Source organism: Bombyx mori, chromosome 10, assembly GCF_030269925.1.
Source record: "Bombyx mori chromosome 10, ASM3026992v2".
In the NCBI taxonomy this organism is placed as follows: domain Eukaryota; kingdom Metazoa; phylum Arthropoda; class Insecta; order Lepidoptera; family Bombycidae; genus Bombyx; species Bombyx mori.
This window is the reverse complement of record NC_085116.1, coordinates 2,769,230-2,784,185: the sequence shown is the minus strand read 5'-3', so window position 1 is coordinate 2,784,185 and position 14,956 is coordinate 2,769,230. Positions and strand designations below refer to the sequence as shown.

At 35.7% G+C, this 14,956-nt stretch overlaps 2 protein-coding genes across 5 annotated transcripts in view; both read left to right on the top strand.

Annotated features, from left to right (window-relative positions):
• The window catches only part of LOC110385588 (uncharacterized), a 933,915-nt gene that overhangs the window by 843,600 nt on the left and 75,359 nt on the right, over positions 1-14,956 (top strand). The gene's annotated exons all lie outside the window — the stretch shown is intronic.
• Positions 1-14,956, top strand: part of dapk (death associated protein kinase) — a 227,764-nt gene that overhangs the window by 196,382 nt on the left and 16,426 nt on the right. The window contains exon 1 of one of the 4 annotated variants that reach the window (XM_038013115.2): positions 2,406-2,485. The exons of the other annotated variants lie outside the window; for them this stretch is intronic. Coding sequence (XP_037869043.1) covers positions 2,478-2,485 — 8 coding nt within the window. The 5' untranslated portion in view covers positions 2,406-2,477. Of the gene's footprint in view, positions 1-2,405; positions 2,486-14,956 lie in introns of those variants that run through there. 4 annotated transcript variants of the gene reach the window in all.

The following is a 14,956-nucleotide window of genomic DNA, read 5'->3' as shown; positions in this document are numbered from 1 at the left end:
TTTGAGGTGTGTATTATCGTTCGCTTTTAAAACACCTATAATAATTGTATTCGTCTATTAATCAATCGTGATGGATCAGTATAAAAGCAAGTACGGCCTACAGTGATGACACTCAAAGTAATTTGCTTTCAGTGTAGGTATTATGTTTATGTCTTGCAATATTTGTTATTCGTCGTAGCCTTCGTGTAAATTGTATTCTAAGATTTTTATTTCATTGGTTGGTGTTTGTTTGGTTTGAAATGGAAAAAAATATGTATAAATAACACCGGTTTAGGTACAGAAGAATTTGTTTTCTTTTGCCAGAATATTAAGGTTTTTTTTCATCCGTACGAATACGACCATTATGACACTACAAAATATCACCTAAAATTATTTTCAAACATTTCCTGTGACCCCGAAACTCTCGGTTCTCAGTAATCAAACAAAAATATACTTTCACTGGCTTATTCATTAGAACTGTTCATTTCTTTGAATCCTTATCTAAGTTTAATGTCTTTGAATAATTTATTGGATGATGTAAGTAAAAGTAATGATAGTTTCCTTTGCAACCATTTATGTCGTGCTATTAGTATTTATGTGTTGCATTGAAAGTTAATATCAAAATGGTGGAGACTTCAGTCTTGTGTCAATTTGGGCGGTAGAATTTACGTTCTGGTTTCAATGAACTTCGCTAATAGCTTCGTAGCTAATTTACGTCAATAAATTATCTACATTTTGTTCCTTCGCTTTGAATTAGCGAAACGTATTATATATTTTGACGTATTTTATTAATGTACAAATCTGGATAAAGCAATCGCCGTCCACATTAGGAGGTGCGGTGGGCGGCACGGAGTTCTGACCGGTGCTTCCTACGCGCTGCGATGTCGCCTCCGAATGTTGCGACACGGCACTCTGTATCGAACCTAACTGTTTTTACGGCTCTTCTAATGGACTTTTTATCGATCGTAGGGCCGTAAGTGTTAAGACCATCATCTTTAGCGATATAAGGCGAGTTTTTGTATGGTAAGATCGTTCGGATAGTTATTATTGTGCTGTCAAGTTGTCTGTTCGTTTTAGTAAGAATATTGTTAGCGTATCCAAATACGTAGCGATTGTTTTTTTATGTGTATTGATCGATTTTTTAAAGTAATGCGCATTAGGGACGCGACTTATTTGAAGTTTTCCACTAAAAAACAAGACTGATTCTTTCATTGACAATAAATCGGTCTCGAAAAAGATATCCCGAACACTTTGATAGAAACCGGTGGGATACTAACGCTGGCGGACTCAAAACATTCTAGCAATATACATGTTAGGATACTCTCTGGAATGCTTCGACAAAACAATAGATTAAAGCAAGCAGTATATAAGGGAGATCGGAGTAGTGTATTTTTTTTTTTAATTGCACTTCATGCTTAAGCTGCCCATCTGAAGTTAGAGAGAGAGATAAATGAGATTAGTTACTGGAGTCCATATAGAACAATGTCAACGTGAATGTTGCCACCCACTCCGAATCACGAGATCGAAATCTCAATTGTAAGAGTATTGTATCGTATTTGTTAAGTTTTGTTTTGACGTTTGGCGTTCCAGATTAAAAATAGAATAAATATTTAAGCTACGCTATGCATTATGCGTTATGCACGTGCCAGTTTTAAAGAGGGCACCAATGAAGAAAGAAGTTTCATTTCCCTTATAACCATGTTTTTGGCTTGAAGGATCAAGACCAACTGGTGCTAGGACGTCTTGTGATCCGCGATCCCGATTGTGTCCGCACGGGTAGGTACTACCCCCGCCCATTTCTGCCGTGAAGCACTAATGCGTTTCGGTTTGAAAGGTGATGTAGCCGTTGTAACTATACTGAGACCTTAGAACTTATATCTCAAGGTAGGTGGCGCATTTAAGATGTAGATGTGTATGGGCTCCAGTAACCACTTGCACCAGGTGGGCTGTGAGCTCGTTCACCAATCTAAGCAATAAAAAAAATTGAGTTCATCTTGCCATCTGCGCATGCGTAAAATTTTCGTACCACGTTTAATAAAATGTCTCGTTTTCGATTTTCTTGTCATTCTGTATTTTAGTTGTGTTTAATAATCAGTGTCGTGTGCAAAGAAATCCATATCAAGTAAAATAAAAATATGAATAAATTATGTGATCTGGTTTAGTTCGAGACTGAAAATAAATCAAGCTATCATAATTTGTAGATTTTTTGCAACTCGAGCTAATAGAACATTCGCTTCCCACACCCGCTTTGATTTATCATGATTCTTTACCATTTTTATATCGTTTTTTTTGTTGTTGTTGTTGTTGTTAAATCGATTGTTACTATGCCTTATTGGACGGCGCTCCGGGCTTGCATAATTTTAGTGATAATTTCTGCAGTTATAATTTCTGTACTTTTTGCTCATGATATGTTTATTTGTTTCAGGTAATATTTCGGGATCCTTTTAGGTATGATTTAAAGGAAGCTTGGTGACTATTTGGAGGAACTGAGGAGAGTAATGCTTGCGTAAGAATCGTTTCCCGGTAAACTGATTCAGTATATATTTTCGTATTCAATTAAATCGATAAGTCAAGGGTCGTATTAATGCTGACATTAAATTCAGAAAATTGTAGGTAATTGTTTCGGTCTGAAGGGTAGGGCAGCCGTTGTAACTATACTGAAATTTTAGAACTTATATCTCAAGGTGGGTGGCGCATTTACGTCGTAGATGTCTATGGGCTCCAGTAACCACTTAACACCAGGACGAATACTATTAAAATTAAATATCTTGAAAACATTCTAGCCAGCTGTACTCGTCTTTGGACAGGGAGTGATTTATTCAATTTATTTTATATCTTACACGTGTGCAAAAACGATATTCAGGTTGAAATGTTCGCTTAGTACATTCAAATCCGTAAGGAATGTACATAAGTTCGTTATTGACGGCCGTCTGGTGTAGTGGTAAGTGACATGGTCACTACGTAAGGGGGTCGCTGGTTCGAATCCCGCCAAGGGAAGATATTTGTATGATAAATAAAAATGTCTTTTCCAGGGTTATGGATGTATATTAAATATGTGTATGTGTATAATAAAAATCTTACATATATTTCCGTTATCTGGTACCTGTAACACAAGTTCTTTACGAACTTAGCACGGGACCAGTTAACGTGGCGTGGTTGTTAGTAAATATTTATTTATTTATTTATAGACGTTTCCTAAGGATAGCGTATGACTTCCAACCACTATCTGTGTGTTGTGTTCGACTATCATTCCATAAACTACTGTTGCATTTAATGCTTGCTGCCAGCGTAATCTACATTTAAAAAATTTAATTAATTACATACCTACTATATTTATAGTACATGTTGAGAAACCCATGCAATTTGACCCATATTCATGGATCCCTTTGTGAAACGCGTGTAACTCAGATGTCGTGTCTGCAGCATACGCTTAACTGTAAACGGACAATAGAACGAAGCACGTAATGCGTTCCGCCCACTATGCATCGGCACTCATGAAACGTTTTACGTGCTCAGGAATAATGCTTTGATGCAAACTGTTGGACCAGTGTGCTTAGTGCGAGCTTTTTAACGTTCTCGATAGCGTAAAAGTTAGCTCATATTTGTGTATGGAATGGGATCGTTTGCGTACGTTTGCCGCTAGGAGCGCTGTTCCAACTGCATACAAAATTGACTTAACTTTTACGCTATCGAGAACGTTAAATTTTTATTTTTTTTATTGCTTATGTGGGTGGTCGAGCTCACAGCCCACCTGGTGTTAAGTGGTTACTGGAGTCCATAGACATCTACAACGTAAATGCGCCACCCACATTGAGATATAAGTTCGAAGATCTCAGTATAGTTACAACGGCTGCCCTACCCTTCAGACCGAAACGCATTACTGCTTCACGGCAGAAATAGGCAGGGCGGTGGTACCTACCCGCGCGGACTCACAAGAGGTCCTACCACCAGTAATAGAAAGTAAAGTAAAGTAAAGAAACCCGCACGCACTAAGCACACTGTTCACAAATATCCATTTTTGTTAGTTTTTGTTTTAAGTACCTACCTACTCAATCCGCCCTTTCTTTCTTTGATCCCGATTGATTGATCTGCATATTTTTTTGGTAATGGCCTCCTAGTGTAATGTAAATATTTGATTTGATTGACTACAATCTAATGTTTGCAGTTTACAAATAGCTGGGCTTACGCTGGTTATTGAAGGAAGGCTACTATATTTGCAAGGAATTATTTCATGTTCCCAACATTGATAACGTAACATATTACATATACATATATTGATCCGACAGATAAATCTTTGGACGATTTCTATAATTTACCAGTTAAATAAATGTTCTTATGCTGCGTTAAATAACCAAGAGTAAATGTATTTAGAGTATAGCAATAGAGTATCATACAGTAGATACATATTGTAACAAAAATTTTGCGTCTTGTTTTGCTTTTAGATGACGATAAGATTTTCAATTTTAAGTAACAGAAATAAAGTTACAAGAAACACCTGCGGGTATGTTTCATGTACTAGTGTTGTTATATCGTCCACAACCTACCTCAATATGGGTCATTGCCAGAGAATCACTGGATTTTACGATAATCGCCTCCGTAAACTACCATTGGCAAAATTTCAAAACGTCTGTAGTATGTCTGCGATGAAAATAAATCGTTAAGTTTTTACAGAGCGTATATAATGAGTTTTAAATTTGAACTCAAAATGTGCGGTTTTGAATCATGCTATTGATGCAAATAGGTTGATGCGACCCAAAATAATCTAATATCGTTAAGGTACATTAAATGTTAAAGTGGTGTTTTAAAATTAATCCTCGTAAAATTCAACGATCAATAAAAAAGTAGTGCTCAATTTCATTTATTATATTATTATATTCGTAACGAACCAGTCGGTTATTTGTTTAAATTATAAATGATCGAAAAAAAATGTGAGTTTCCTCAACGAGACAGACGTCTGAATTTAATATTAGACGAACGGAAATAGCGTCGTCGGCTAGGACAAGTCGTTTATTTTGCTATCGTCCTTCGCATGAATGAGATGCCGGCGCGTCGGTCAACGGGCGGGCCCGCGTTCAGCGGCGGACATTCAATAATATCTAATGGATTTATGGCTCATTAAGACGATACGTTCTCGCCGGCATTCCTACGTGCTGCGGCCGCGTTGAGCCGCAGTTTGGTAAACACGGCGGCGGTTCAACGACCCCTACCAGAATAGACGCGGTTTTTTGGACGGTAATTAGACAGCCATTGACCGGGCAAAATAACTACACCCAATCTGATTTTAATTTATTAATAGCAGCCTGTATATGAATGAAATCATAGTGAACGCTCAAGAACGATGATGATGATAAAGAAGAGGTTGTTGTTCTTTTTAATCGAGCCACTTATTTAATGTAATTGCACATAATGGTGCTTTAGATTTGAATAGGGTTTTTATACTTATTACGACACACTTTCGTTTACTTTTAAATTTTAAAAATTGATTTGAGTCTAGGCTACCATCAAATTCAAATCACTGTGCACGAGCCCTATTATAGAAAGTGAAAGCGTCCGTCGCGTTGACAAATCCCTTTGGTCGCGGCGCGTGGATGTAACATGACCGCCAGGAATGCGCCCCCGGCTACAAAGCCACTCGGAACTATTCCGGATCATGAACTCGTGTCTGGATAATCGATTACCTAGATGACATACTAACTTGTACATCGTTTTGTGTCGTGCTGGCAAAAATATTTAAATATTTATTTATTTAACATTTGAATTACTTTAACAACTTGAATTTTTAACAACCCTTAGTTTTTTGATTACTATACGATATGATTTTCGCCTACAAAAATAATACCCCGGCTACAATAGAAAAAGGATTCCACGCAAATATGTAGAAATCTTGGTGATTTCATTTCTAGGATTTATTGATTCGCTGAAAATGAAAGTGGCCCGTTATAATTTGTCCTTTTACATTGCTTTGTAATATAATATACCTATAATACATACTATGTATATAACGTTTTATCACTAAAATATGTTTCGAATTAACTAAAATGAGTCTACTACTAATTTCTTGGAAACTGGCCACATATTACTACCCATACACTGTTACTGTTACTGTTCTAGCGAATTGTCTCGCTGTCATGTATTTATTTGATTAATAATTTGAATGTTTGTTGGTGGGCGTTCTTTTTTGTCTTCATTTTTTTACTTACCGAAAGTGCAATAAACAATCGGCTCTAATCACTGTCTATATTAATGCAGTAAAGTCATTGACCAACCGTAAACTGAGGAGCGTTTCGCTAACCACTTCCGTATCTTTATCTACGTTCACTACACTCACTAGTGTCAGTTAAGCTATGATCTTAAGTTTGAATTATTTATTTAAACTTAAATGTCATTAAAACATACTGGTTGAATGTCAAAACATGTCATTTTCCACCATTTATTTATCTATGTAGATGGACAATAATAGTCATGTGACCCAAGCGGTATTATGTGCTTCACATACAAGAGACTGGCTTGAGACGGTCGGTTTGCACCATTTTACATGGTATATGTTGTATTTTTCTTAGACCACGTGGTAGTCAGCCTTGATAAATCAATAAAAAAGCTGTAGCTTGCTGATTAACTTAAAACTTTTATATGCAGCAACATCGATGCTCTCTTTAAAAAAGTCATGAAATTTTACTTATTTTAATTATTTTTTTAAAACGTACAAAAATAATATATTTGATAATATAACTATAATTTCAACTGTAAGCTGATATACAAATGGCCTTCAGTGCATAATCAGAAAATAAAAAAAATGGCAATCACCATTGAAATTATTTTGTTTAGTAAAAATTTGTGTTGTAAACATCCATAATATTGTTATTTAAAATTGCCGAACGCCCACGCTTTAATTGCCTGTTGACAAAACATTAATTGCACGTCGGCTATCAACCATGACAAATAACAAATGCCACGACAACCGGCCATAAAAGGGTATAATTTGCATGTAATCCGACGGAAGTATTGATTTGTCATCTGGTACCTTACAATTAATGGTTAGGCTGCTATTATGGGAAAGTTGGCGTTGACACAAAGCCAATGATGATCAGTAGCTATGGTTGTGGAGTTCCATGTTAAAGCGTATGTACAAATAAAGCGTTGATGCAGTTATCAAAATTCGACCATAATCACTGACACCTCAAGTATTTTGATTTCGTTTTCTGTATTACATTTTTTCTTTTGTTTCTTGTAAAAAAAATAGTCAAACTTTTTGCCTTTTCGTGAATAAACAATTTGATTTCCATAAAAAAGACAGCTCGTCAACAGAAACTAAACTACAAAAACTAAAAAAAATCGGTTGACCAACAGAGGAGAAAATGCTATTAAACAGTTTTATCATCTCCTATTTAAATATAGATGAGTTTTTTATTTTTATTTTTGTCCATACAGCTATTCAATTCAAGATATCAAATAAACGTTGGATCACGTTTTCATTTGCCAATCACCTATATTTTTATACAATACAGACACATGAAGAGCTAGCTGCCTTTTTAATTCGTTAATCCGTAATATGAATGATCGTTTCATCCATTGTTTTATTATCATCCTTGCTCTTTGCCGTAATCTAGTCGCGTAATATACCGCATGAATTTACTATGAAATGTATTTTGCTAAATATATTTTTTTGCACTTTGGCTATTATCATAATACCAATAGGGATAATTTCGGATTCGCAAAAGAAATAGTCTAGAACACGATTGCACACGTACAATAGAGGTGACCTTGCGGTCTTTACAGCTTTGATCATGAGCTACCGTACCATGACAGCAGATGCTGGTTTCATTCATCATTTATCGTCAACGATTATATCCAGGTATTTCTGTTGTGAATGTCAATGTATACATCATGTCAATGTATACGTAATTGGCCAAGATGCTGGAATTATTAAATCATGTATCTAATATAGTATGCAGTTAAAATCTAACGAATTTTGATAATGATTTGTTATTTTTTCTGTCAGTTTCTCTTTGGATATTTGTATGTATCTATTGATCGAGCGTTCAATAGTACTACTATACTGATTCTTCGAAAGGAAAGTAATGACCCTGTTCTTGCCCTTGAGTTTATCAGATAACAATGCGATACGACGAGGACGGGAAAGAAAGCGAAGCTCCCCATAAACAGCCATGGAAAGAACCTCGGGGTCAGTTAAGAAACACGCCGCTTCCTCGAAAGGTTTCCGAGAGAAAGTTTCTCAACGAGATCGTCTTTGAACCAGTTTCGATGGTCGATCCGAACCATACTTTGTTTGATAAAGAAAGCAAACAAACTATTTCATTTTCTCTCTAGTCAGTCCAATTTTCTTAACCTATTCAGATTCTATTATGTGTTTCTAGAACGTTACTGAAATCAACAATACTAATAGCTTTAACTTCTTGGCTTGATTTAACAAGGTATGTTCGCAATTCGACAACTTTTTTTTTATTTACATACAAACTGACTGACGGTCAAGACATTAATAGATATATATTTTAAACTCAGCTTAACCAAGTCTAGTATCCTTAAGAGACGTTTGACATCCATCAACTGTTTTGAATGATTGAAGCACAATAATCTTGTTTCTTCGAGCTTGTTGATACGTGATTAGTATTGGAGTGCTCTTGAATACGTTTAAATGGAGATGAACATTCTGTTTGTTTGTTTGTTTTGAAATTCAAAATCTCACGATTGTTCTTTTTTTACTGCTTTAATGGGTGGACGAGCTCACTCGGGGCCAATCTTGTGTTAAGCGGCTACCGGAGCCCATAGACATCCACCGTGTAAATGCCGCCACCTATCCTTAGTCTCCGCCACCCTTCAAACGGAAAAGCATGACTGCTTCAAGGCCGAAATAGGCCTCCTACCGGTCCGCGCGAAGTTGAAATAGCGTCTAGTTTTCACTCCCTAAAAAATTTAAGAACTTGTTCGCGATTTATAAACTCCGAAGTATATAAAGGCAGTCAATAAAGGCGGCGCGTCCGTATATCAAAGAGGCGCGTCGTGTGGGCGTCACTGTTGCTAACAATTAACGTTTGCACTGCAAATTGCTTCCGCAGTTGATGCACTTTGTCTTGGTGTCTCATTATGTGCTCTATGGGTATATTTTGTCTCGTATGCAAGGTTATTTTAAAGTTCACTAAATTCAATCATGTACGTAACAGCTCTGGGCATATCTGCAATAATGGTTCTCGCATTCTTTTTTTCACAAAAATACTGAATCGTCACAGTTTTTTTGCTTTAAATTAGGAAGTTATATATTTTCAATAAAGTTATACAATTGTGTGATTATGATTATTTTTTTGATGTTAAATTATTGTAGAATTAAATAAGTGAATATAAAATCGTATAAATGATTCACATTTATTCTTTCGGTCAGATATACGTTGCGCCAGCGGCCAGTATTTTTAAATTGTCTATAGTAATTTATAGTTTTGAATATAAATCATCACGTGCCTATTGAAGATGGTTAACTGGGTAATACTCCGGCTGTTCACACAATATAGGTGTGAAATTTTAGACTGATAATGATCTAGCAATCATAGTTACCTTTTGTTTTCTCTCTCCAGATTATACCAGTTGGTCTATAAGCGAATGGCTATATTATATGGTCATAATATAATATATTATTATATATGCTTATATTATAATGGTCAGTAGAGTGTAGTGAGAGTTAAGGTTTCTATGTGAGTTTTTTTACTGCTTAATTAGTAATGTAAATGGTAATTATTTTTAACAGAAAACACGGCAGATTTGTTAGGCGGGATGGTAGTGTCAATCCGGGAAAGCTAAATCAAAGTCAATAGAGCAAATAGTGCTCGAGTACTGAGTTTTAAATGCTAATGTCCTAACGTCGTATTTAATTATAAAACATGTCTAATGATTAATTTATGGAAAAATAAATCATTTAAACTATATACATTTTATTGAGCTAATCTAAAGGTTTCTCACTAATGTTTAATGTTTTTTTGTGTTGTCATCCGATTCTGGTTCCATATCAAGTCATGGACAATTTAAACTATTTACAAAATTCCATTCGAAGAGACATAGTCCAAATAAGTTTGCCATTTAAAAAAAAAAACTGTAATGAAATCATTGCAGACACATGTTCTGTTGCAAGCTGCAATCTGCAGCTGTCCTTAATTCTGTTAAAGCGCCCTATATAATGAAATCCGGGACAGGTGTAAGCATAATACGACGCACAAAATGATTTTACTTTTAAATATTTTTGTAGTCATAGGAATCGGTACGATGATGGATACGCATTACCATTTGAATTTTTGTCATTTCTATTAATAAATTTAAATATGATATGATTACTATGATCTGTGACTACTATGACTATGATATGACAACGATGAGTATCGTTTTTATATCTTTTCCGTGAAAACGGTTAATTGTTTTATTACTTCACTATTTTATTACTTAAGATTCATCTTTGTTTATCAAAGAATCAACTAAAATTAGACAAACTAATTTCTTAAGTCAATTTAATAATATAGAGACGAAATCATATATGTGCAGTAAATCTTGTGAATACGTGAATGCCTGTTTGTTTATAAGTGCTGAATAAAATAGCCATCTTACTTTCCACAGCCGATGCATATTTTTTTTCCATTTGAAGAGATAAATCTAATAATCATTAAAAATATACGTAAATTTAACATTAAAAATATCGAAAGAAATGTCGTTTTAAAAACACGACAAAATAAAGTTTATTTAAAATTTGTCGTTACCGCATGATAGGGTTGTTGGCACTCTAACTTAGTCTGTTGACCCCTCGCTCAGTAATTTCGCGACAAAACTCACAGCAATAAAGCTTTGTATAAACCGCACGTCAGTGTGTATGAAGGGAGACCCAACGTTGTTGTAAACTTTAACGATTTCCTTTCGTCGATAGGCGGTTGTTTAGACGCGGTTTTGTTGCAATGTCAAGTACACTTCGTTGTGCTCTGGTCGGAAGCCGGTTCAGAGACAAAACAAGGCTATATTTAAGCTGAACAAATTTAAAACCTTCAACTTTGCAACTACTAAATTAATAATCGTCCTCTAAACTCGAACGATACGTTGAGTTAAAGAATTAACAGCGTACAAGGTCGTCGCTGTTTTTTTTCTTTTTCATTTCCATCACGTATAAGGCTCGCCGTTTCCACCGCGGGTCCAGTTGGGTATCCTAAGAGCGTGATCGAGACCAAATCGAGTCGGTGACCGTCCTTACCGAAGACTGGTCGCGGCTGCGATTAGATCGTGCCTTTTCTGTACGGAATCTTGACGCCGGCGTTGCAAGGGCACCTGCCTCGCCTTATTTATAAATAAACATGCCTCCCGCGCAATTCTAAAATTTGTAATGCGTTCGTATCGAATGAATCACGTTCGTATCGACGTTCCGGGCGTTCGAATACACAAAGGAGAGAGCGGTTGTGAAACGTGCGAGATGATGGATAGCGAGATATGATGTTCCCGTAACGTCGAACCCGATATACTGATAATGATCGGGTGGCGGTCGCGCTGACGGGGTACCGATAACCGATCGGTTGCGCAACTCATGAATAATCGCTGGGCTGGCACGACGGACGCACTCGATTCATTGCCAAGGACGTCGTTTCGCTTTTAGCCTGGTCATCGGTCCGTTGCGCAACATGTCGGGTTGCGGCTCCAACCCGTTGCGCAACGCTTCGTAACGCAACTCCGGACTGCGCTAATGACGTTGCTCAAACGCAACGCGCCCACCGGATTGCTTTATTATGCAGAAAGCGACTCGGAACTAAATCGACACGACACGCCACTAACTCACCTCATTTATTTCCAACATTAAATAATCGGAGACATTTACATACTACCCGCATCAATACAATAAAAAAAATACGTCTGTCAACGCCCTGTGATTAATAACTCTGAGACCTTAAACAAAGAAACCGTGAATTTTTTTTTTTTTTTTTTTTTTTTTTTTTTTTTTTTTTTATTTTTTTTTTTTTTTTTTTTTTTTTTTTTTTTTTTTTTTTTTATTTTTTTTTTTTTTTTTTTATTGCTTAGATGGGTGGACGAGCTCACAGCCCACCTGATGTTAAGTGGTTACTGGAGCCCATAGACATCTACAACGTAGACGCGCCACCCACCTTGAGATACAAGTTCTAAAGTCTCAGTATAGTTACAACAGCTACCCCACCCTTCAAACCGAAACGCATTACTGCTTCACGGCAGAAATAAGCAGGGCGGTGGTACCTATCCGCGCGGACTCACAAGAGGTCCTACCACCAGTAATTACGCAAATTATAATTTTGCGGGTTTGATTTTTATTACACGATGTTATTCCTTCACCGTGGAAGTCAATCGTGAACATTTGTTGAGTACATATTTCATTAGAAAAATTGGTACCCGCCTGCGGGATTCGAACACCGGTGCATCGCTTCAACACGAATGCACCGGACGTCTTATCCTTTAGGCCACGACGAATAATGCAATCTCGAAAATAATAAAGGGTAAGAATAAAAAAAAACATATCGGTTTTATTGCCGCAGTGGCCCGGGGCCGCATATTCATAATGTTGAATGCACCCCATAAATATTTGCTCCGATGCAACTTTATCAAATGAACTGGCCACTATAAATTGCGCAATTTAGATGAGACGCATACCCTCAACCGTGATTATGACAGTACGATAATATATGTGTGTATGCAAGCAACAGAAATGCAGGATGTTGCGTCAATTACTGTGTTCTTAAGGTTTTTTTATTATAATTTTTTCTTGTTGCCACACGATCTCGCCTTCGACAAATTGATTGTGGTCGTAAGTCTATTTAACATTATGCAAGGTATTATTGCAATTGAATTAAATATTTCGTTTTACATACGAATGTTTTTATACTTACCTACCTTACTATTTAACGTTAAAGTATTGGTTTAAAAAAGTTTTACGTCCTCTTTAACTAAGCTTACGGTTTATTCTAGAGTTTTTTTTTTAAATTGTCTATTTATTATTTCTGAACGATTCGAATTTTTTTTTTTTTCGTACGTTCGACTAACATTCTTGCGAATAAACTGGGGAAAACAAAGTATAATATTGTAGTTTGAACATTTATTTACAAACTAATCGAGAAACATGCGTAAATAAAAGATAATTAACGATCTACATTATTAGAAAAAAATAAACAGTTAGGGACTTGACTTATGTCTCAAGGTGGGTGGCGCATTTACGTTGTAGATATCTATGGGCTCCAGTAACCACTTAACATCAGGTGGGCCGTGAGCTCGTCCATCCAACTAAGCAATAAAAAAAAAAACTTGACCTATTTGAAATTTAAACGAATTTTCCTATTTCCGAGTCCGTAAATTTATTTTAATCTTAAGCAGGTAATGTCTGTTTAATGGTTAATTTAGGGGATGCGATATGCGAGTCTAATCGTCTTGGGCTGTTACATTAACAACTGCCCGTTTGTGGTACTATTTAATTAATATCTTCAGTTGCTTTCCTTAGATTTTTGTCCGACGAATTTCCCTCTTCAACATCGGTGGTGTGTATACTGATAGTGGATGAACACCACGGACTGTTAGCGTTGTTGTCTTGCTTATGCCTGCCTCGAAATGTTCGTGTGTATAAAGGATAGGAATGGAATGTAGCAATGAAACCCCCGATACCGTGTTTCAAAATGAGCGTCGACATTATAAACGTCGCCTATGAACCCCGTGGATCGCTTGGTTAACACATTAAAAAATAATATCTCGTAAAGAAGTTGGCAGAAAAAAAAATCCGTTGACAATTAAAAGAAAAAAAACTGCTAAATAATTCCTCAACATTTCGCTGTGGCAACACAACCGGCCTTCAATACTCGAGTGTTGCCATTCATTTGAGGCGAACGAATGTGGGAACCCCATAGAGTTACTATTCTAACTGGAGTGCTTACTTCGTTTGACATAAAAACTAAAAATATACTTTATCTCTATGGCTTAAAGTTTATTTTTAAATAGCAAAAGATGTAAGGAAAAACGGTCTGAAAAGAGAATGATTATTAAGTGGTGGTGTCCCTCTCGCACATTTTACAAACAAAAAGCAGTGTTGCTAGCTTAGAGGATTTTCCATAAAATCTCGGAATTTGGACCCCCGTCTTAGTTATCAAAAATGGCTTTTAGTGGTTAGTGGATTTTTTAGTAGCTTGGGCGTTGTTGAAAATTATTAAAAAGGTTAAAATCAATCCACTTTACAGGATTTTAAACATTTTATGACAATAATATATCTAAATACATATTATTTAAACGATGTGACTTAAACTTAACTAGAAAATATTGCGACAATTTAGAATTTCCATCAACGTCAAAAATTAAATTGGTTCAACATAAACGTACAAAGTTATGGTGAATTTAGTTTCTGATGATGACAATTTATTAAAATAAATTATATAAGAAGTATTGATTATATGATATATATTGATTTTTAATAGAACATCATATATTAATAAAGCTCATTAACAAAAAAAATATTTTTCTATATTAATAAGAACTCTGTTTAATGGAAAATTTAATGGTAGGTACGTAGATTTCTGATGGTTTTCATGTTGAATTTGGTGGGAAGCCAGATTAATTGTTGGCATCACCGAAAAAGAGCTATGAATGGATTAAAAGAAAAATGGCGTCTATTTACGTTTGTAGTGCGAAGTTAAAATGGCACTGATACAGCTTGTGGCTTGTTTTTTTTTTCGAAAATCGTGAAAGTTTCCGTGTAATCATGGTGAACACTTTTAATATAAGTGGTTTTAAGCGAGAATCCTCTCCAGTTTGTGGAATATCCTTCCATATGTCAGATTCATTGATAAATTTTTACTAGTGTGAGCATATATTTTTAAAATGTGAGATATTTTTTCTCATTATAATATTTAATACCATTTGTCTTGTAAATTGTACTTAATCTATGTCATATACTAAATTTGAAAAAACAATCGTGAAAACTATAATTTTGCAATGTATTTTT